This window comes from Gossypium raimondii, chromosome 12 (genome assembly GCF_025698545.1).
Source record: "Gossypium raimondii isolate GPD5lz chromosome 12, ASM2569854v1, whole genome shotgun sequence".
Classification (NCBI taxonomy): domain Eukaryota; kingdom Viridiplantae; phylum Streptophyta; class Magnoliopsida; order Malvales; family Malvaceae; genus Gossypium; species Gossypium raimondii.
The window spans coordinates 6,455,561-6,479,905 of NC_068576.1; the positions used below are offsets into that span (position 1 = coordinate 6,455,561).

A 24,345-nucleotide genomic window follows, 5' to 3' on the forward strand; every position below is an offset into this window, starting at 1 on the left:
CTATTCAACATAATATATTTACAATCCCATAATAACATATTACACACAACATATTCAAATTTATGAAATTAATGGTATGTACCTACATTTACTAGTTGTCACATCAGTTTTTATTCTGGAATCCCTATGAAGTTATGGGTGATATGTCAAATATATAATACATGACATGCTTGTGGTTACCCCAAACATTCCCTGAATTTCGCATTGTAGCCAAAATTCTTGCGGCTTCGTCAGATATCAAACATAACCCCTTAATATTCCAGGCCATATATAATCACAAACATGTTAGAAAGAATGCCCAAGCCTCCTCCATCTCTTGCCCTACCAAGGAAAAAGCGAATCAATGTTTTTATTCCAATCCTAATAAACAACCAACAATTTCTTCTTGTATTACCATAGAATGTGTCGTTTATTTGGGCAATGGGTTTAAAGTCTAAAAAACTTCAATAAGCAGCTTGAATCTCTACAATAGACGATAAAACATGTGTTCCTTCAAAAAAATTAGTACCAGAATATGTGGAATCATTTCCATTTCGAATATTATATCGAAAGCATGTTCCTAAGCCATATCTCCCCAACCATGTAGCTAGTTGTACGATACACCCGGTCATCATATAATCACTTCGTAAACTTTTATTTCACCTACCATGCTTTCTTGTATGAGATGGAATAAAGATATCTGCTTTGAATCTTGAGAATTAAAACTACAACGGGCATGAGCAGATTTGATTTGAGCAATGCAATGATGGAATCACAAATTAAACTAGAATACAATTTCGAATGATCTTTAGGTACCCTTGTTGCAACGCATGTATGTGGATTGTTGTATTTGTAAATTTTCCACATATGTTTCTTTTGTATATAGGTTACTCGAATCAATCACATTCATTCCTAGCCATATTTAATGCATTTACATGCATAACCGTTAGCATTGACTCTATGACCTTGAAATCCGATAACTCTATAATGTTGTAATCCTCAATTCTCTTCATAACACTTTTCGATGGAAAAAAGTAGACCAAATGCGAGCTCACCATTGTCATCAATAGGAGGGTAATTCAAATCAAATAATTCGTGAGCATACACGAGAAATTCATGGCCGCAAGAGTGGACACCTAACAATGATTGTGACTCATTCGGATAGAAACTATTGGTTCGTGTTACAACTTAAAGATCATTGGTAACTACAGCTTCAACATCAACTTCTTTCTGGGCTTGAGCTTGAGCTTGGGCTCTGGCTTTAGTGAACTCACCAAAGTTATCATATGTGATTTTCCCTATCTCCAGTATCAAGTCTTTGAAGATCATTTAGAGAAGAAGTGAGGCTAACAGGCAGGGCAGACTGTGCATCAGCAATCCAGTGGGATGAAGCTTGCCCTCTCTTCTGACCATCTAACCGCGTGGCGTGTTCCTTACTGAACCCTTTTTCCTCACCTTCAAGAACTAAGCTACGTAAGTATTCGGCATTTGCAGGCCCTGTACACTGAACCATTTTCGAGAATGCGCTTTCTCTGTTAACTAGCAGTTCCTTTGGAGTATTGTGTTCTAGAACCTGAAAGAGCAACATCAGAAGTTATCTAGTCACCAGTAATGAGTACCTTCATTTTTATTCCCCAATCCAAAGGCGACTTAATCAAGCACAGTAAAGTATATAGTTGGTAAATATTTGCCAAGTCACTCTCACAATGGAGTGAATTTTGCCTTGAAGATATCATATAGCTACAAGCAATATATTGAATGAGATGGAAATTTTGCAGAAAGGAAAAGAAGCCAGAAATATGAAGGAATAACATAAGTGAGAAGGAGCACCTGACCAGCATCAAGTACAAGAATCCGGTCACAGTCGATGATGGTATTTAGTCTGTGAGCAATAATCAGCATGGTGCAAGATTTGAATTCTTCACGAATGGTTTTCTGGATAAAAGCATCAGTCTTAACATCCACTGCCGCAGTTGCTTCATCAAGAACCAGAATCTTTGACCTTCGCAACAATGCTCGGGCAAGACACAATAATTGTCTCTGCCCAACACTAAAATTCTCCCCACCCTCCAAAACCTTGAGGCAGATGATGAGAAAATTATTTCAACACTTGACTTCTAGCTTTGAATAATATATACATAAGTTTCTTCATTCACAAAAGGTTGTACATATTAAAGTTTACTTTAAATACCATTAAAAGCTAAATAGACATAGAGTTCAAGCAAATATTTGCAGAAACACTTGATTTCCTTTTTATTTTTTACTATTTTTCTATTTAATACCTCTGCATCCAGACGGAAAGTGTTCCTCAAGATCACATCCTTCAAATGTGCCCTTTCTAAAGCCTGCCAAAGGTCATCATCATTGTGCTCATTAAATGGATCCAAGTTTAATCGCACAGTTCCTGGATAAATTAAAAACGGCCATAAAGATGAGAAACTTTAATGTTGGATAATATTCTCTAGCAAATATTGTGCCATAAAAGCACAATAATTTAAAACTTAATACGAGCACTTGGCCGTGAACACTCAAAAGTTAAAGTGATTACCAGAAAAAAGAACAGGGGATTGTGGTATAATACTAAGAACCTTCCGCACGTCTGTCAGTCCAAATCTGGCAAGATCACAACCATCAATCAAGATTCTTCCTCTTTCCAGCTCTACAATTCGAAACAAAGCATTCAGCACGCTGGATTTCCCCGCACCAGTTCTTCCAACTATCCCTAGCTTCTCACTTGGAGAAATAATAAAGGACAATCCACACAAGACAGGTGGAAGTTCAGGTCTATAACGTAGGACAACATCCTCAAATTGAATTGACCCAGATGATGGCCAACCAGGTGGAGGACGGTGGCTCTCGATTATGTCTGGAGCCTCTGAAGGCAAATTGATATATGCACCCACACGTTCCACAGCATTCAAGCTGTTCTCGGCTTTGCTTGCCTGTCTTAAAACACCACTCAATAGCCTAGTGATATTTAATGTATAACTGAGAAGTAGGCCCATTGTTGATGCAAATGCTGCCTTGTTTTCTGCTCTTCCATTCTGCAGAACAGCGATGGTTGCTGTTAACCAAATAAGGAGGCCTCCTAGTGTTTCTAATCTTATAGCCAACCAATGATTTGAACTAGTATTTGCCAGAGTGAATCTGATATTATTATCCATGGACCTCCCAATAACATTGGCAATCCGATCATAAGCTTTGTATGCACGAATGGATGAGAAGCCATCGAATGCTTCTCTATATTGTGCATAAACAGGTGATCTGGTAATAGAATCTAAGCGTTTTACTTCACGAGATGTGCTCTGCAAAAGCAAATGGTCATTGAAATTTGTGAAGAGAATAGCTGTGCTAGAAGAAAGACAATAATCGGCAAAGAATACTTCAATGTCAAGAAACTAAGGTAGAATACTTGCTTATATACATACTGAACTAGGAAAATAAAATGGCATTTTCAGATCACAAATTGAGTGAAAATTATGATGCTGGACAGAAGTCTCAACTTTCAACCTATGTCATTTGGACATTCATTTTCCCAAAGTACCAGCGTCCAAAAAATACTCAAACATGGTATGAGGTCTGGTCCTCAAAATATATGGAAAAACTTAGGGTTCTATTGGATGGGCGGTGCATTTACCTCCGGTAAGGTTAAAAACAGCAGTGGCGGTTAGATTAGTTACTGTAGCTGTGAGGTAAAAGATTCCACCGCACCACACCAATCACCCATCCAAAGGCATAGTTAGAAAAAATTGAGCATAAACATATACGAGGCTCACACCCCTGGGTCCAGGTAATATAGGTCTCTGGTAATTAAAAAGTATTTTTTTTTCTTAAATTTCCATATGTAACTGACAATTGTGTAGCATACCTGATAATATAGATAGGCTGCATAAAACAAGATGAGAAGTGGCATTATGGCCCAAAATGAAAATATGCTCACGATGCTTATCAGCGTAAAAGTTGAAAGAAGCTGCCACAACTGATTCAAAAACACATCCATAGAAGTGGCAACATTACAATCTATATCACCTAGATCTCTTGAAAACCTATTGATTACTCGCCCAATTGGATTAGTCTGGAAAAACAACATTGGAGCTCTTAGGATGGAATTTAGCATCATATCATGCAATCTTCTGGCTGCACCGAGACTTGAAGTAATAAGCCAAAACGAGTTTGTCAGCGTCACAGTTACCTGAATCCATTTAAATGGTAAGCAACTCATTGTAATAAGCACTAAAATAAAAGATGAAACAGCTAATACTTTATGAATCAATTTTTGGTTCTGGCAGGAAGACAGACAGACCAGAGAAAATGCCTAACATGTTATGCTGTTAAGACTTCTTGGAATTCTTCTCCATATCACTGCATTCATTGCATATTTTACAGTATATAAAAGTTATGTCCTACAAAATTACTGCTCATTTAAAAAGAGAACTTGTTCTTTGAATAATCGTATTGAAAGCAAAGCCATCGCTTTTACCTGTCTTGTTAAGATAAGCAAAGAATAAATAGATATCAATACAAACCACTTGTTAGATGCAGATAAAGATGCACCAACCTGACTAAATCCTAGAAGCGCATAAATGAGAATGTAAAATTCAGGCTTATAACTCTTTGAAGCACTCCTATCTGTCCAAAAGCGTAACCACATGCTGCTTAAAATTCTAAGAACTTCAGTTGAAAAGTAGAATGTAAAAAGTATCATAACCACCCATAGGCCTCCTATAGCATCCTTATACCTGCAAAACAGTAAAAGAAAATAGGTTCTATGCCTATCTCAAGTTGAATTGATGTGAAGTGCAGTTGATTTACATGTGAATTATGTTAAGCATCTAACCTCAAACCAATTGTCAATAGGTGGAGAAACTCGACTCAAACAAAAAATCATAGGAAATCTAATAGTTAATTGATGAGAGATAACACCACGTAACATTGTATCATTTGGTAGCTTAATAGGGGCCTACACATGGACAACCTCATACCTTTTATTTTTAGGAAACCTGTGTTAAGATTTTTTTTTTCTTTAGTGTCATTTTAAGTAATCTCTTATTTCCAGTATCTGATTCTTTTTTCCTTTATTACGATTTGATTAGATTTTATTTGATTCTTTTTTCTATCTCCATTGTCTATTTAAAGGGAGGACAGTTTTCATAAAATACAGAGAGCATTCCCCTAGCCTTTTTCTCTCTATTTCTTTAATAAGATGGAAGAAATTATTAAAATCAAATTTAATATGAAAAGCATGAGGTTTAGTGTACTAATGAGTATAGGGTGTTATCCTATATTACCTCATAAGAACATTCCAGCTGACCAGACCTGTTTCCCTTTCTTCTTGCTTTACAAGTATAGCTGTCATGCCTTTCCTCCTGTTTGCAGCATTTGCATCTTTTGGAATATCATTTATCTCATTCTCAACCATCTTATTGGAATTTGGTTCTAACTTTTCCATGTCTATGTATCTTCCATCGACCTTCCCTTCTCGTTTTTCCATTTTCCCAGCATTTTCCATCAACTTCTGAAATATCCTTCCTTTTCTGGAGACTTCCTCAAAGGTACCCTCTTCTTTAATTACACCATTAGAGATAAGAAGGATGTAGTCTACATGTGGAAGAAAATGCAGCTGGTTTGTGACAAGTATTCTGGTTTTTCCTTGTAATTCTTCCTTGATACACCTGTTGAAAACCTGCAAATGACTTCAGATTAGACCATATAGCATAACCACAAGAAATCAATTTTGAGATCAAAGAAGGTTGAATGTTCAAATCCAAAAGGTTGAAAATACATTAGAAAGAAACTGGAATTGTGGAAAGAATATATGAGAATATTTGTGCTTATATTCTTTGGGTTTCCTGCTGCTATTTTTCATTTATGACTTTGGAGCTACTTTAAGCCAACTTTATTCAAAAGCTTCCTCAACCTTGCTGGAAAAGAAGTTATAGATCTGTAGTTTCCCACTGGAATCTTAGGAGTCTATATATATTATGTGATCTTTACATAAAAAAAGAACTATCCTCATATAAGATTTCAGCACTGCTGCTCTTATTTCTTCACCTAGGTAAATCTCATTTCTTTACCTTAACTTCTAAACCTATCAAATCTCACACAAAAACTAAAATTCTTTGGCTATGTCCACCATTTTTACCTTATTAACCCAAACACTTAGCCTCAAAACTTAGTTTTCTTCTATCCAACAGAAGCCCTAGATTCATATTAGTTTGATGCAAACCTTCATACCTCCATGTAGAATGTGAAAGAAATTGCATTTATCAGAGTAAACAAGTTACCTGTTCTGCAACATGAGCATCAAGGGCACTTAAAGGGTCATCAAATATGTACACATCTGAATTGGAATAGACAGCTCTAGCCATGGAAACTCTCTGTTTCTGCCCACCACTTATATTCACACCTCTTTCACCAATCTCAGTGAGGCCATGATCCTGAAGGACAATGTTAAATAGTTAAGGAGACATTCCATGATAGAAAAAGAAATTACAAGATGTTTTAAATCCACATAACAGGAAGGATGTCAAGATCCTGCTGTAGAGCTGTCACATCAATTGTCTTCCAATACCGTTCTAGTTGAAAGCTAGACCCAAACAAAATGTTGTCACGAACCTGTGAAAATAAATTTTAAGTTCATAAGCAAGCATGCTAGTAGAAAGGAAAATTTCTTAGTCAAAGAATATTGGAAGCTGTAGAAATTTGAAATGAAAGTACACATCAATAATGACCATAAGCAACACTGCAACTTACAGTAGCATTAAAAATCCATGAAACTTGAGGAACATAAGCAACAGTCCCTCTTATAACGACACTTGAATTTGCATCTGGAGGAAGCTCCCCTAGAATAGCCGATATAAGGGATGTTTTTCCTTCTCCAGTTCCACCAACAATTGCGAATAAGCTGCCAACCGGTACATCTATATTGATATTTGATAAAGTGGGCTTCTCTGCCTGAAAAAAGAAAAAAAAAATCCAAATTGTCTTTATCCAGAAAAGTAGCTTCTTGAAATATTAACAATGTTGAGGTTAATAAGTGCACGAGATCTTCCTCACTATAAAGCAGGAAGTAGTGCTTGGTAAATCACTAAGCTGCTATTGCTATTTCTGAATTATCGTGTCCTATGTAGTATATCCAAAGCTATAATTCTACAGTCGATCCCTTCAGACAGTACATAATATCTAACAAGTCAACTTGCTTTCCGTCTTTCCATTCAGTTACAGAGCATGAGACAAACCATATTTATCGACTGATGATTAGTAAAACCCTTCACAAGCAATATTAAATACAGAGTTCCAGTCTAGAAAGCACTTGACTCATAATTTGAGAGGTATAGAAACAAGAACAGAACTTTGAAATGACCTTTAAATCCCATGAAAAGTTTCCATTCTTAATTGAGATGGCTGGAAGCCCTGGCTGAAGAGGTGGATTTGGTGCTAGAACTCTCTCTTCAGCTAAGAAAAGCTCCTCAAGACGTTGCAACGATATATTTGCCTTTGCAACCTAAAAAACAAGTATTAGACTGTCAAGAATCCAATAGAAGCTATTTAATAACTCCATTAAGCTTAATGACTGGGGAATCTTGAAAATTGTAGCAATTACATTGCAAATAGTGATCAACTAAAAACTAAATACATACACCTTTTAAGCTTGTTTCTCATTCATTGCCGTAATATCATAAATTTTCTTAGCCATCTATCAAGTTGATGAGTGACAAACCAGTTTTATTGTCTGGCCAACAGGTTGATTGTTAAGTACTTTGATAAATCAGAACAACTAATGAAGGTACAAAAAGTTTACCACATGAAACTCAATTCTCAATAAACGAAAAATAAATACCTGAGAAACAAACTATAAAAGCTTCCCCTCCAATAAGATTTCAGCAATGAAGAATATACAGCTGTAAGCCAATTCAATTATGCTAAATATAATGATGTAAGGGGTGAAGTAAGTAAACCTGACTTAACAAATTAGGAAGACATTCCAGAGGAATTCGTAGCAATGCAAACAATGAAAGCGATGTGAATGCCCTTGCCGGTGTCAGATCCCCACCAAGCAAAGTGAACATCCCAAATGAAACTACTGTTACAACAACTGGTATGCTGTTCAATATGAACCTGTTAAACTGCAACAAAAGGCAACTTATTAAAACAAAATATGGTAAAACAGTCATAGTTTTTGTAGCCTGAAGACTAGCAGCATGAATAGCTGCCGCAACAAGAACAATTTAAGATTAGCCACATAGATAAATAAGCATTAAAGTGTGTTTACATGGCATGCAACTTGCATTACTGACATACATACTATAACATCCAGTTTATAAATCATGGATTTGTAGTCACAAGATAGGCCACCTATTCCCGGAAACTTGCTTAAAATGGAGGTTCAAATATTATGGTGGTGGCCACTGGCCACCATAATCACATTTCCCTTGGAAAAGAAAATATATCAAATGATGAAAGCATTGCATGTCCAGGATTATGTTTGATGACCAATAACCGCATTTTCCAGTGCAAAAGCAAGTGCAACTATTGGTTAAAGATAATTTTCACATGCCAACTAGAAACATCATTTTATGTTTTGGAATGTCCAATAAAAAACACACAGACACTCAGAAGCAATATTATAATTCAAATATCATACAGCAGATAGTAGTTGAGCTCTTTGAAGCCATGATAGCTCAGCATTCCGTATACTGTGAACTCTAGACTGAAAGCATTTCTCCCATGCATAAAATCTGAAAAATTATCAAGCACAGATCAGTAATCACTGTCAAATATCAAGATAATATAGTGAAACCTAAGGAAGTGCTTTCTGAATTTGACCATACTTCACAATGTCCGCAGCAGATAGAATTTCATTTGTAAGATTGATTCTCCTGTCAGTCCACTCTAGTCTTTGCTTAGTCATCTTTTGCATTTTGCTAACCACAACAGTCTGTCTCCATGTGTAAAACAGAGAAATCAGTTAACATATGATCAATCATCAGATAGATGGTTTAAATTATTTCATCTTCAATGACAATAGTTATCAGAGGATCATTACCATGGAAAATGATTTCCCAATTTAAAATCATTTTGCTTGCCTTGCTGGCAGATTTCTCAGTGAGACAACATTTAATCTAATAAATTGGTTTTTCTAACTATGTCATTCTTTGATGCTCTTTTGCTCTCTTTCTTTTTTCTCTCCAATAGAAGTAGACTGCATGAGTTATGGAGGTTGGTTATCAGTAAACTTCATGGACAGGGTTTAAACTACAATTAAGTTGGCAGAACATCATGCCAATGACTAGCGTCAACTTATCAAGTAAATTCCCACTTTGCTAAGAAAATGAAATTGTCGAATAATGTGGTAACATCTGTGAGTGCTTTTGTTTTGGTGGACAGTATATCAGAGATAAGTATTTTAATTTTGTAGGATGCTAGTTACTAATAAGTTTTCCTAGTTTGATAGGATCAAAAATTAATTCCAGTGAAATCAATTCTCCACATGGTATCAAATGTTTTTGGTTCTTTCCTTATAAGTGTTTTTTTTCTGGTCGAACTCTTGCTTCTCATGTTTATTCCATGGTATCAGATGTTTTTGGTTTTTTTCCTAAGTGTTTTCTTTTCCTGGTTGAAATCTTGCTTCTCTTGTTCATTCCATGGTATCAGATTTTTCTGGTTCCTTACTATGAAGAGTTTTTTTTTCTTGGTCGAATTATTGCTTCTCCTATTCTATTCCCAAGTCCTTTCTTTCCCTATCATGTCAGACTCAACCAAAATCAGTCTTATCATAGAAACTACCGTGATTTAAAACACGGTTGCTTTAATCACTAGAGCTGGAGATTTACAAACATCCAACCGATTTGATTGAACAGTAAGGACTATTTGAGATGGACACAACTGGTTCATACATTCTTGAAGTCCGAGGGAAACTAAGTCATTTGTTGGTCCTCCGAAAGAAGATCCTAAATTAGAGGCATGGATGAACAAGATTCCATGTGATGTCTTGGTTATGGGATTCAATGCTTCCAATGATTAGTTATACATGTATGTTCATTTCCTCTACCAAGGAGATTTGAGATGCCATTCAGCAAACATATTCCAAGTGTCACGTAAGCATTTTTGAGAGTAGGAGAAAATAGAATGATAGGAAGGCTGAGAGAAATCAGAAAGAAATAATAAGAGAGAAAATTGTATCTATTCACTAATTGCCTTCCCCTTCCCTTAATTGGTGCTTTTGATAGGATTTTGAGCCCCTCTCCTGTAGGAAATAGAGTAGTCATACCCTAACATCTTAGCTACACACTATTGCTGCTTAGGAGTAATTGCTTATTGATAAGACAAGAATCTCAAGCTCTGATGATCAGTCTTGATCTAAAAGTGCCTTCCTACCACATAGGGATGCCACTTCTTCACTGCTAGCAATACTACTAGCATTTCCTAGTATTATATGAACAAGGCTTGATCTCTAATTCCCAGAGCCTTACTGAAGAGAGCCACAGGTCTTCCTTTTTGCTGCAATACTACCCCAACACCTTGCCTACAAGCATTAGTCTCTACACAAAATGTCTCCTGAAGATCGGGTAAAACTAGCACCGGAGCTTGGCAAATGGCTTCCTTGAGTTGCTGAAAAGCCCATGTGTGAGATCAGTCCACTGCCAGGGGACATCTTTTTTTAATAAAGTAGTAAAAGGTTTAGCCATGACCCCATACACTTTGATAAACTTCCTGTAGTAGCCGATAAGCCCAAAAACCCCCTTAGATCTTTAACAGACTATGGAGTAGGCAAGTTGAGGACTCCTTCAACCTTAGATTGATCCATGCTGATTGTTCCTTAAAAAATAATGTCCTAAATATTCAATTTGAGTATTGCCAAACTTGCACTTACTCTTTTTTGCAACCAACTGGTTGGCTCTCAAAATTTGCAACACTTCTTTCACATGTGTCATATGATCTAACCAACTTTTAGAATATACCAAGATGTCATCAAAGAACACCAAAATTGATCTCTTTAGCAACTATTTGAAGACAGCATTCATCAAGGATTGAAAGCTAGAAAGGGCATTGGTCATGCCCTTTGGCATGACCATGCTATTTTATGGATGTGTCTCTCCTACATCCGGATTGGGTGGTAGCTAGACCTCAAATCCAACTTGGAAAAGCACTACTTGGCTTGGCCATCTATGAGCTCTTCGATTACAGGTATGGGAAATTTATCCTTGATGGTCAGTTGGTTGAGTTGCCTGTAGTTTATGCACAACCTCCAACTGCCATCTTTTTTCTTCACCATTACTACTGATGATGCAAAAGGGCTGTTGCTATCTCGAATTATCCCGGCTTGCAACATCTCATGTATGAACTTCTCAATTTCTGCCTTTCACACTGCTGGATAACTGTAGGGTCTCACCTTAACCACATTTTTCTCATCAAGTAAAGGGATTCTGTGATCTTGTAGTTGAGATAGGGGTAGTCCTTTTGGTGTCCAAAACACATAATCAAAGTCTGCAAGAAGTGCCAACATATTTGAAAGTGTCTATGCAGAAGACAAAGTCAATTTTGTCTGAGCACAACTTGCAAGTAGCATAGGACAAGGCCCTTGACCTACGATACTGAAACATTTAGATAACTGTCCAACAGACATAACTTGTAAAGCACCAGGGATAATGCCTTGGAGTACAATTCTACCCTTGGTAATCAAATTGCATAGTCAATGATGAGAAGTTCCACATGATTGAGCCTAGGGATAACAACCACTAAATGCCCAACACAAGGTCACATCCCTTCACTAGTAATAACATGAAGTCAATAGTGAAACTACATCCTTGTGCCTTCCACTAAACAGTTCGACATAATCCTTGAGTAGTCAACCTAACTCCATTAGCCACCATAACATGAAGTTGGGTAGATTGCTCCACTGGTAAATTCAACCTCCTGACCAATTTGGAATCCAAGAAATTATGTGTACTACCTGAATCAACCTGAATAATAACATCTAAGTGACCAATAGAAGCTGCAAATCGCATGGTGTTATGCCCTTGAGAGCCTTAAAGGGCATGTAAGGACAAAACCGGGGCATAAGGGTCAAACTCTTGTTCCACTGCTTTCAATTGCTCAAGACAGTCTTGCAATCCTCAGATGCTGGACTTCTACTATCACTTTCATGTTCTGGATATGGTTCTACAATCAACTGGTAAAGTTGTGACTTGGTGCACTTATGACCTGGTTTATATTTGGAAGTACACCAAAAACAAAGCCCTTTCTTCCTTCTCTCCTCTATTTCAGCATGAGAGAGGGATTCGATATATGAGTCTTTTGTCCCAAGTTACGATTGGAAGGTCCACTCAATCTTATGAATTACTGGAGTGGTGATGCATCTTAGGTCCAAGAAATAGAGGTTTGAGCTGTCCTATTCCCCCACCTACATTCAGACTCTTCTTTGGAGACCCCATTACAATACATTCAACTTGTCTAGCTAACTGATAACCCTCTACCAGTGTTGAGGCTTAAAAAACCTTAGGTACTGTCCCACCTCAGGTTTCAAATTGCAAGTGAAGGTATTTAATGCATAAACCTTAGGTAAGTGTAGCTAGTTAAGTAGACTTACAAACCTACCATGAAATTCGTCCATTGTCCCTTGTTGCTTGAGAGAAACCAGCTCTGACATAGTGTCTAAGAAGTAGCCAGACCCAAAACGTTCCTTCAACCCTCAAGCATATATCTCCCAAGTCAGATGATGCAATCCTCCCTACCTTTGCATAAAGAAATTATGTCAATCCAGAGCTTTACCCTCTAAGTGCAACATTACCATTCTAACCTTGGCCTGCTCCCCCACACTTTCAACTTCAAAGAACTATTCTAACTAGGACCACCAGCCTCGAAAATTCGTCCCACCAAACCGTGGACAATCCAATCTAAAAGGCTTGTTAACCGGATCCATGAGACTAACACAAAAAGTACCCATGTGTCCTAGATTTGGCATAGGTGACACTTCCAGTTACTCCTTGCAATGGAATCCAAGAGGAGGGCTTTCCAAAATGCCCTTGCCCTTGTCTTGAGCCATTCCAGCTACACTAGCAGAAGAATTATGACCAAAATACTGCTCAAAGAGAGAATGTAGTTCAGTTCAAATCTCACCTTTGACATCTTAATGAAAATCCTTTAAACGTGAGTCGATCTTAGTAGCAGTCTAATTAAACTCCAACTGCAGCTGAGAGAGCTCGTGTTGTAGCATCCCCATCTCCTTTTATGGCCTGGAGTTGACTCCACCGTTTTCCTTGAGGACCAACCGAAGCTTTGATACCTTTTCCACGTAAGAATTTTTGAGAGTAGGAGAAAACAGAATGATAGGAATAAGAAGTTGAGAGAAATAAAAAAGAGAAGAGAGAAAACTGTATTCGTTCACTAACTGCCTTCCCCTTCCATTGATTGATGCTTTTAGGGTGGGTAACAGCCTCTCAAACAAACAGACAACTGTTCAAAAATGCACCGTTTTCATTAGACAACAAACACCCAAAACGAGACCGTTTCAGACCACCCCCCTCTAAACATGTCGTTTCATTAAAACATTAAACTAAATGTTGCATTTTACAACAATTATGCTAATATAAAAAATTAAAAGAAATTTAAACATAACTGTTGTGTTGATTGTTGCCTTCAAATTCATTCCATGACACCAAGGTCAATGATGCTGCCCAAATCTATGAAGTTAAGGCAAAAATTTCAACAACCAAATAAGGGAATCGATTTGTTATGGAATATTTGAGCCTCTTACAAGGTTTATAGTAGGAAATGGATCGATACCATTAAATATATATAAGCTGTAGTGAGGATGTTGCAACCCTAAAATGGTTCATGGAAAAGGATTGCCTTCTTGACGAGGAAATATCTATCATTTAGAATGAAGAAGGAAAAAAGGGTGTTATGTTGGAGAAACCAATGGTAGATGGATTTGCTATTGTTACCAACGCTGCCAGATTCAAGGACTGAAGCTCTGCAATTGACTAAAGTTTGGAGGTGGTAGGAAACAACTAGATGGTCGCTTCTGCTTATGTTTAATCCAAACTACTGAACTTTCCAAACCATGCCCAAGGACTTTGTTTTAAGTCATACAAGGATTCCTTCAAAGATAAACTTTCCTATACTCCCCATGAGCAACAAATCTTGGTGGTTACTCCATATAAACTTCTTCTTGAAGATCTTTATGTAAGAAATCATTTTTTAGTATCCATCTGGTGTAACGGCCAGTCATGAACAGCTAGAAATCAAGATTAACCTTAATTGTAAATACCCACTTGCATCCAACAACTCTTTTCTAAGAGGAAAGTCAGTCAAGTCCCAAATATCATTTGCATCTAATGCATTTATTTCCTAGATCATTGCATCTCGCCAATCGAAATGACTCAAGGCCTCTTGAATAGTAGCGTGAATAGACAGAATCTAAAGAAGTGATTAAAGAACAAGACAAAGGGAATAGGTAATTATATAAAATAAAATTGGCAATTGGGTAGGTGTATAGACATTTACATATGCCAGATAAGAATTCCAATTTTGTAGGATGCTAGTTTTCGATAAGTTTCCCTAGTTTGATAGGATCAAAACTCTGTATAATTAGGAGACTGTAGAGTATTTTCACAATTGAATTAATTCCACTGAGATCAGTTCTCTACAGAAATTACCTGAAGTGGGACGATGAGAACTAGTATTAGGGATCCGAGAAGTGCAGCAACACCGAGTTGTTGATAAAGAAGAACCATGGCATTAATAATACTAAACGGAGCAGACCAAAATATATGAAGCTGTTGGCATACTTGCTGAACAAAGTAATAACAGTTCAAATCAATCCTCTTAACTTCCATGAAGAGATAAACGCAAGATTATGGTATTATCACTTCTAGTTGAAACCAAAAGATTAAATAAAAAATAAAGAAGAATAAGTGCATCATTTGCAACTCACAAATTTTATGCATAACCTGCAACAGTTTAAAAGTTCTCAGATTTTAACATATTTTTCACATTATAAATTTTGTTTTTGAAGAAAAGTGCCCAATATATCCCATGTTTAGAAGGTGTAGTACTTCATTTAATGTTCCAAAATGTCAAATTTCAGTTTGACAGATATTGATAGTAGTAATTACTGTGAAAATTGGTTCAACAACAATCTTTTCTTTCTTCTGAATTACAATCAAAGGATCATCATCAAGAAATAAAGTAAGGCATAATTCAAAAATATTTCAAGATATATACCAATATGCTATCTTCTGTCTTCATGGTGGATTCTGATTCTGAATGCATAATGTACATTTTGGCATCTATGAACATTAGCATTTTCACATAAATTAAACAAGAGTCATACCTGAAGTGCGTTTACATCTGTTGTGATCATATTTGTTATCCTCCCAGATGGGAAATTCTTGCGAACCTCATGAGTCAATCTCAAAGATTTGTGAAATATAGCTGCCACCTACAACAGAAGTAGTAAAATATAAGGACATGAATCAATCTCATACATTAACTTCCTATTCTAGGGGCTTACATGAAAATACTGAAGTATATATTATGAGAGTGTGGAATGAGTGTATATATAGACCACTGAATTGAAATGGATAACTGAAAGGCCAAATGTCTTCAGACTAAAGCAATAGTGCTATACTTGAAAGGAAAAGGAGGCATAATTTAACACCTTCAAAATAGCTTCATGCTAGTTTTTATCTATTCTAGGATGAAGAAACATGTTACCAGAGTAGACCGTAGACGAAAACCAACACGCCAGATATTCTGCACATACTGAGCCTCAAGTAGTATAAAACATAACTGACATGAGGTGAAACAAGTCAAAACATCAGAACCATAGCAGCAGCCTTCCAAGGAATCATTTCATTGATTAAATTCTTAACAATTACAGGAAGAGGTAACAGAAGCCACAATTTTTTATCATTGGCTGAAAGAGCAAACTAAAAACCTACTTTGCACATGGAATTACTTGATCTAATGGATGTAACAGCATTTGCATGGAATGAAAAGAAAAAAAAACGGAATAGTTTTCAAAAAATATATGGATAAAAGCAATGTTACCAACACCTATTCAAATAACAGACAAAATGAATGTCGTCAAATTTGAAAAGCCCAACGACCATTCAGTAGGTGAAAACCACCACTGAGATTCAGAAATTGTTGAAAAAACATAATCCATAGCGCAGATATCATATTATGTTATGAATTAATTTGTACAAAAGAAAATCTCAAACTGAATGATTTGATTTGTATTGAACCAGAAGTCAAGATAAGGAACATTTTCTTAAACTAGAAGTCACAATAAGGAAACACGGAATAGGGATCATACCACTCCAAGAAACATCAAGAAGGCATAGGTGTAACCAAACCAGGCAGGATCACCTTGTTGTATTGACTGCAAATTTTAACAAGAGAATTACAAATTTAACACAAGGCATCATCTCTAAAATTGGTCAATTAAAGGATTGACTACCACAAAATTTTCTGTGGCTAGTGAATGAAATTATTGTTTTATTGTTATTATTTAAAATTTCTCCAATTTCTTTAAATCTGAATATCATCATGGAACACTAGGATTGGCAAATCAATAGAAAAAGAATAAAAAGCTCAATCAAATACTCCTTGAGAAAATAAACTAACCTGTAAGAGATGGTTTAGTAAAATAGGCCCTGTATACTGACAAAGGATAAACACAACCTGTGATGTCCAAATATGAATCTATAAGCTTGTATTCAAAAGTATGTTTCAGATTCTTTACCAAACAATCAAATCTTCATGAAATGTTAAAACCCCATATGAAAGTGACACTTCATTGAAAAAAAGTGAACTGTCCACAATGGACTCATCAAGAGATTAAATATAAAGAATTTTAAATTTAAGCAAAAGAATAAAAAGGCTTGATCAAATACACCTTGAGAAAATGAGATTATCCGCATTATACCTCAAGATTAATATACCCAAGACACATTGTCACGACCTAGCCAGACCAATCAGACCTTGTCGTGAATGCATAATCAGGAATTATCCTCTTTAGGCATCCACAGGTCCCTCAAGGTTTTGCCACCCTCAAGTGCTCCTCCACAGATTCCAACCGACATCCTCACATACAAAAGAGTGCACTCTACAGAACAGATAGATTTGGTATCTGTTCTAAATCTATCTGTTCTACATAGTACTTTCCTTTGTGTGTGAGGATGCAGGTTCGAATTTATGGAGGTGCAAGGGTGCCAAAACCTTAAGAGACCTACAGATACCCAATGAGGAAAATTCTAGATTATGCATTCACAAAACTGTCTAACTAGTGAGGCTAGGTTGTGACATTAAAAGACACCTTTTTTATGTCATAACCCAACCCAGCCAACTGGGCCACATCGTGAGACACAAACCAAAATTGTCATTTTTGGGTACCCACAAAGCCCTCGAGGTTTTCTTAACCTGAGGTGTGACTCCACAATATCAAACCCACATCCTCACACACAAAGAGTGCACCCTGCAGAATGGATACCAATTGATTTATGGGTACCCAAAGACAGTTTCGGATTACAACCCTACTAAATATATACATGGAGACCCATACCTAATTGACATAAGAATCCCTGAAAAATAAGGATTAAAATTGATTTTGTTTACAGAAAAAAAGGAAAATTATCTAGAGCTCTAACTACGGAAATAAATTTAAATTTCCATTGACCTTAACCAATGCCATAAACTGCTCACACAGGATTATCTATTCTGACAATTTTGATTTAATTTTCTTAATTTCTTTACTTATTTCAACCTATGTAGCCTGCATAAATTGTCTGACCTCTGAGTTATATATACAACACATTAATCTTCACTTTCTATCTCAGTAAATTCTTATTTTTCGTCTATTTTCATTACTAGAAACGTGTGAGAGGAATGCTCATTACCTTGATAACACCTCCCCACCAAAACCTGCATTACTCATTTAAAAACAAGAGTTTCAGTGACTCAGTATATATGAGACAATATGAAATTTATACTTGATAGAGAAGTTCTCAGGATGCATAAGTCTTCATTACAACTATACAGAAAAAAGAAAAACAAAATGATGTAGCTAAAAACCTTCTTCCTAAGCTATTATTCAAAGCTCTCAAAAGCCATGGCTTAGATCTTTGGTTTTCTTTGGCCCAACATGTATCGAACCTGCAAAATAAAAATTGTTATCATCGGGTAGCTGTGCGTGCAAGAAAATGCAAGGGAAGCAACAAAAATCCTAACTTTTGAATCAACGTTTCAGTCTGATCCCATGTATCTAACTTCCAAACATCATATTCAGTGATAGGTCTTCTATAACCTTGCTGCATGAGGGGAGTAATCCATCCAAAAGAAATTCCTGCCATAGCATAAAGCAGCAAAGTTTCAAAAACTCATAAGATTGTAGTAAGCATCCCTTACCAAACATTCGCACAGAACTGATGTTGCAACATGATGCTTACAGTTAAAACTCAACTCAACACAACCCAACTCTTTCCTAGTAACCCCACTAACTGTAACCTGCTATATGGCCCTCTTTGGATATAGACAGGTGGAGAAAAGTTAACATGGTACGGGGCCTCAACCCAACTGTCTGTCTTAGTACACAAGTGAAATAACCTAAAAGGAATACCAAGGACTATTATGCACTCTTCAATCTTCTTGTTAGACACTTATCCAACTCGTCAAGTGGACATGGTATGGGGCCTCAACCCACCAGATTAAAGGGAAAATCTAGAAATTACGGAATGCACCAGTGTTGGACACCTACCCAGCTCCAACACTTCTGATTCTGAGCAACATGGCCCAAGGATACCAGGCTACTAGTAAAGAATATATATATATATATGCATGTATACATATTAATTATATCCATTCCACAATGTAAAGCATCCCAAAACACAGGTTGCTTTTTCACAGTCCAACCCAGTCATGACATAGTTAGTTATAGTTCCATCAAAATGGAGCTTTTCAACAGATAACTAGCAAGCCTACCGCTATTTTAACTTTTCTCGGACTTGCAGAACCATCACCAGTCCATCGGAGTACTTACTTGAAATAAAGTTGGCATGCCTCTCAGGGCAAATTTGCTCTCTTCCAGAAAGTGGTTTATATTCTTCATCATCATATGACTCATTTTGTACCAAAATATATCCCGGACAGGGATTGAGATTGGGAAAATAAACAAGTAAAAGAATCCCAAATAAAATCTGCATCAGAAAATAAGCACAAGTAAATGAAACTGCTTTAAAATTACTTGAAAACAAAAGCATTTAAGAAAAGGGTCCAGGTTTTCTGTCCCACCTAATTTAATTTTAGATCGCACAAGAAAGTATTGGCATTTGATCTGGAGCTTGAACTTAATTACTTCAAACCCAAGAGGTTATAAAGGCCTAAATAAATTTGGGAGCAATCTGGACAAAACACTAGTAATGATCTCTCCACTTCGGTTTTAAGACCAAACATATTTTGTCAATATATTATCTTTTTAGTATATTAAGTGGAAAGAATGTAACGAAGAAAAAAAAGGAGGTTGCCTAAATTGATGCCAAGTCATGTCAACCTAAAGAGACATGTAAGTGGTTAAATGGCATCAAGGCAAATATAAAAGCAGGAAAACAAATATTTTATGGAGACATTGGGAAAAATAGAGTAGGATTTAAGGAAAATATACACAACAAACCTTGCAGAAAAAGGTACTGATGCTCAAATATATGGCATAGCTGCATGAGCAAACAAACTTGTAATTGTGAGTGGCCTAGCGACATATTTAAGTACAGTATATTTTATCTACTCAGGCCCAAACAGATAAAGATTAAATAGATGAACGTGAGGAATCTAGCCTGCGGAATAAATCCTTCACGGGCAGAATGAGATTGAGTAGCACAATGTTGCCCAGAAGAACATAAACAATGCCAAAACGCACATACCACCGAAACTCACAGATGTAACTTTTTGTTTCCAACCTTATCATAATAAGCACAGAGCACCAAGCAGTAGCCTCAATGATCAAAGAAGTTGCCTGTAAGGGAGTAAATTACAAAGCACATACAAGTTTGAGCAAGCTGCTGCATTGCACATAGTAGATAACCAAGTTGAATTCCGAGAACTAATGGTAACATCTAAGAATCACCAGGAATCAAGTAAATTAAATTAGATGAAATCAGAAAATAAATTCAGTACAAGTATACCAGTGGTCTGGTTTTTTAGCCATAATAGTAGCTATAATGGTCCTCAAAAATTTAAACTTAGAAATAAAGAACCTATTCCACTAAAGTTTAGTAAAATATTCTTGATTGTATGGTGTTATACTAGAAGATAAAGTCCAAGCCAGTAAGGCTACAAACAAGTACAGCACCGCCTACAAGTTTGAACAGAAACTCACCTCATAGGGAGCAAGACCAGTCTCTCCATTCAAATTAAAGATAGAAATACCCATCAACAATCTTAGTAGCGGCTCGATGGTACAACAACCAGCCAACAAACCAAGTATACAACTATAGCATTTTGAACTCAAAGAAAACCTCTGAACTTTGGAATTCTTCTTTATCAGAAATATCCGATAACAGCACAAGCCCAGTAAAACCAAATGAGAAATGGAAATCACCATGGAGTTGATAGCACAAGATGTGTATACACCAAAAGCACCATCAACCACTTTTGTCCAAGCCGTATTTGCCACTGGCTGACAATACCAAACCAAGGGTTCAAATGCCATCACCAGCAGCCACCTGAAAGAGAGGGAGAAAAGAGAAGTTTGATTAGACATTTACTCAACTCATCTTCTCCTTCTCATGATAGAAAATAAGAAATGTAAAAGGAAATTTTGTGCCTAGTTGTTTTTACTTACTACACAGTCCTTGCTCTTCAAACAATGTTCTATCTGCATTAAAAGAAACAGCTTCAACATTTAACAAATTTGTCGCAAATGGTAATCCCGTATACATTCCAACAGAAATCATACAGAAAATGAGAATAACAAATGGGTAACTATGATCCCAACTAAAACCACGTCCGGGCATAAAGTAATACAAAACATTTTAATTTATAATGTTTCAGAACCAAGTCTATAAGACTGTAACTCAGACAAGGAAAATGGGATTAAAAATCAAAGTTCCAAGTTTCAGCAACCATCCCCATCTTTTCATAAAGGGTATATATGTACAAAATACGAAGCATATCAAACATTTAATTCAAGATAAACTATGAAACTTGTTCCATTACTAAGCAATTATGAAACCCAAGCACTCAGATTCGTCTTTCATATCCCGCAACAAACACAACAAGAACGAGAGCAGCTAAGATTGAAAGATACCTCTAGGCTACAGGGACTAGGACATGACAGTGTTCTTCTGGGAATTTGAGTATCGTCGTCCAGCAAGCCAGTTGAATTCAGTAGGAAATGGAGGGTTCAAGGTTGTTTCCATAATATATATATATATATATATAAGAAATAAGGCATGGCGGCTTAAGCTGACGACTGAGGCACTTGTACATTATTTTTTTAAGAAAAACGACAGAGACGCATGAAATAAAGAAAGACCTTTGTCTTTGCGAGTCTTCCTTACAATCTATCTTTACTAAAGTAAACATTTTCCGGGGGTGGGGGGAAATGGAATTGCAAAAAAGAAGTTTCCGCTTAAAAAGAAGGAAAATTAAATAAAGAATGCACGATTACGATTAAAGAAAGACTGAAACCTTGACCTTATTCTCTAATTCCATCTTTCTTTAACGCTTTTTACAAACCCTAACGCCTAATAGATTTCCGATTTTCGACGGTAATCTTGATTCACGTCTTCCATAGTTGCGACCTTTTGGCTTGAAATGTCATTTCCCTTTACCCGTAACCATAAGAAGCCCGTAAATCCGTTCAGGCAATGGCGCCACTTTCATTAGTCCACCAAGAGGGGTATTTTTTTTTTAAACTGAAGTAAACCACCTCAGTAGTATTTTAGTTTTTCTTATTTTGATGACTTTATTTTTTTTTTTTTTTTTTATTTTCATCATCTTTTAAATTCATCTCCTCTTCCGTTAATTTTATTTTTTATTTTTTATTTTTTAAAATTTATTTTCCCTTTCTTTACTCTTTATTATTTTTTTCCTTTTTTTCCTCACATCTCATTTTCGTCACTTCTTTTTTGCAGCACTCTTCCTTAACCATCGCACTCTAGTAATGCTACTAGTTGAAAAAGCTCCCACAACCCATATTTCCTTTCTGTTTCGATCTTCTTGTTCAAATATTCTCAAAACCCACATGAAAGTCACGAAAATACTAAGTCAGTTTTGAATTTTTCTTGTCTTGATCTATCACCTCAATTATTCGATTTTGTGGCTCTCCTTGGACTAATACACTCCCATCACCTTTCAGATTGTCAAATGGAATCTCAAAGCTTTAAACCTGAACTCAAACCGAGATAAGTCCCCTTCTTTTTTATTTTTCATTTCCTTTTTCCTTTTTTGTTGAATACTGGCCTTTTTCTTTATTTTTTGCAGGCTTGGTTTAGCTTCTTTGAAATAATAGGGAACAATTCTTTTTTTATTATGTTAGTTGAATTTTTCGTGTGTTGGGTTTTTGGTATAGGTGATTATTTATAGTTTGAGTTTTGAGTGTGGTACTTAAAGCAATAGATGCTTCTAGGTTTAGTGCTGAGGAAGGTAGGGGTGGAGGCAATGGAAATGAAAATGATGTAGTGTCGAAGAGGATGGTGATAAGAATGTTGAGTGGTAAGGATCGTGCTAAATATAATGATGGTGGCGAGGGATTGGAAGTCGAGAGAAAAGGCCAGAGAGGGGGATGTGTAAGCTTGTTATTGGTGGGTTAGACAATGAATGATGGGAATGGTGAGAGAAAAAGTATAAAAGATTTAACAAATGAACTTAACAGAGAGAGAGATTTAACCGTAGTAGGTACAATCATGACCAAATTATTTAGAAATAATTATTATTTAAAGTGATTAAATAAGATGATTTATTCAAAAAAATGATATAATAATTAAATATGACTTTAGCTACAATGGTGAAATTAAGTTGTTAAAAATCATAATGTTTGGGTTTGATTTTATCATGCACACATATTTTCTAAAATTTATATGAAAAGGTAAAAAGCACTTTGTAAAAATAAGGAGTTTTGATAAATTTTCCATTGAGTTAGATTTTAAATGAAGGGCTCGATAAGAATCTTAAATATTAATATTGATACTAAGTTAATCTTAAATATTAATATTGATATTAAGTTTAAATTAATTAAAATTTAGGGTAAACTACACAAATAATCATTCAACTATGATAGTGTTTTTATTTTAGTCACTCAACTATAATTTTTTATTTAGTCATCAAAGTTTTCAAAATTAAATTTTTTAGTCACCTGACGTTAAGTTAATAAATGAAGTCTAACATGACATTTTCTTTTTGGCTTAAAAATAAATTTAGCCCTTTAATATTTAGACATTATATCAATTTAATCTTAATTTTAAAAAATAATTTTAGGTCTCAACATATAAATAATGCAAGCCTTTCAGAATTAGATCGACAATCGAATCGATTAAATCACTGGTTCTAGTCCGACCAGTTTGTCCGATTCAATTGAATAAATTATTTAAAAAATCATAAAAATAAGATAAATATTTACAAAAAATAGAAAAAAAAAACTTATTCAACTATCAATTCAATCCATGTTGCTAGTTTACGGGTCAATCAGTCCAACTGTTGGGATCTAGTGACCTTAGTATAGTGATTTTGTCTACGTACTTGTAATTTTTCGAACAAATTGATTTCATAAAAAATAAACAATTATCATTAATATCTTTTGAATATTATCCTCAACAATTTTTGAAACACCTTATACCCGACCTAATCACTAAATTCAAATACGCGATGTTACATTATGTTATCAAAGTAACTCAAGCTATCTCATTACATAATCATAAATTTTACGTATCAATACTCATCATATATACAAGTTTAACCACAATTTAACACTTATCAAGCTATGTATTTAAAACAAATCATGGAAGCACAAACTAGAATAGCTACTCGTCTATGACCTTCGCCTTTCCTTTATCTCGAGATGGCCCAACATCTTCTTTAGCTACGTACAATAATTCAATTATAGAAATGGTATTGGTTTTCACATTATCACATGTAAGCACATAAATTAAACATAGTTTGTGTGACACCCCAAACCCAACCAGAACAGACCGACCCGAATCTGAAGCGACACATTAGCCACTGAAGTGACTCTCTAGTACAAAACCACCCCAAAACACACCCCAACCTTATAACACCTAAATTCTAACTAATAACTGTCTAATCTTATTGCGGAAGTGGTTTGTGAACCATTTTAAAACTATTTTTAAGGATTTAAACCTAAGAGTA

The 24,345-nt window shown here is 35.8% G+C and overlaps 1 protein-coding gene across 3 annotated transcripts; it reads right to left on the reverse strand.

Moving 5' to 3' along the window:
• Positions 1-967: 967 nt before the first annotated feature.
• On the reverse strand, positions 968-21,856 carry LOC105763049 (ABC transporter C family member 12). 3 transcript variants are annotated; one of them, XM_052625358.1, is made up of 28 exons: positions 21,676-21,856; positions 20,822-20,854; positions 20,357-20,702; positions 19,815-19,993; positions 19,655-19,694; positions 19,025-19,181; positions 18,217-18,331; positions 18,061-18,141; positions 17,886-17,910; positions 16,615-16,671; positions 16,304-16,369; positions 15,700-15,774; positions 15,317-15,424; positions 14,640-14,774; positions 8,811-8,917; positions 8,624-8,717; positions 7,938-8,105; positions 7,343-7,483; positions 6,733-6,933; positions 6,496-6,594; positions 6,264-6,416; positions 5,268-5,662; positions 4,538-4,718; positions 3,848-4,171; positions 2,528-3,284; positions 2,262-2,383; positions 1,810-2,055; positions 968-1,552 (listed from the first exon to the last, which is right to left on the reverse strand). In XM_052625358.1, exons 3-28 carry the CDS (start codon positions 20,687-20,689, stop codon positions 1,262-1,264), a joined length of 4,650 nt encoding a protein of 1,549 aa, XP_052481318.1. In that variant the 5' UTR covers positions 20,690-20,702; positions 20,822-20,854; positions 21,676-21,856; the 3' UTR covers positions 968-1,261. The 3 variants fall into 3 exon arrangements, with proteins under 3 accessions (XP_052481318.1, XP_012436541.1, XP_012436543.1); XM_012581087.2 differs by having other exon boundaries at positions 21,287-21,808; XM_012581089.2 differs by lacking the exon at positions 14,640-14,774 and having other exon boundaries at positions 21,287-21,810.
• Between the last annotated feature and the right edge of the window lie 2,489 nt (positions 21,857-24,345).

Excerpts from the sequence above, each read along its gene's own strand:
- LOC105763049 (XM_052625358.1), bottom strand. The coding sequence starts at position 20,689 with ATGGCATTTGAACCCTTGGTTTGGTATTGTCAGCCAGTGGCAAATACG. Across the intron at positions 14,775-15,316 it reads CAGATGTAAACGCACTTCAG|CAAGTATGCCAACAGCTTCA; the intron begins GTATGACTCTTG and ends TACTTTGTTCAG. Across the intron at positions 6,934-7,342 it reads ACTTTTCATGGGATTTAAAG|GCAGAGAAGCCCACTTTATC; the intron begins GTCATTTCAAAG and ends TTCTTTTTTCAG.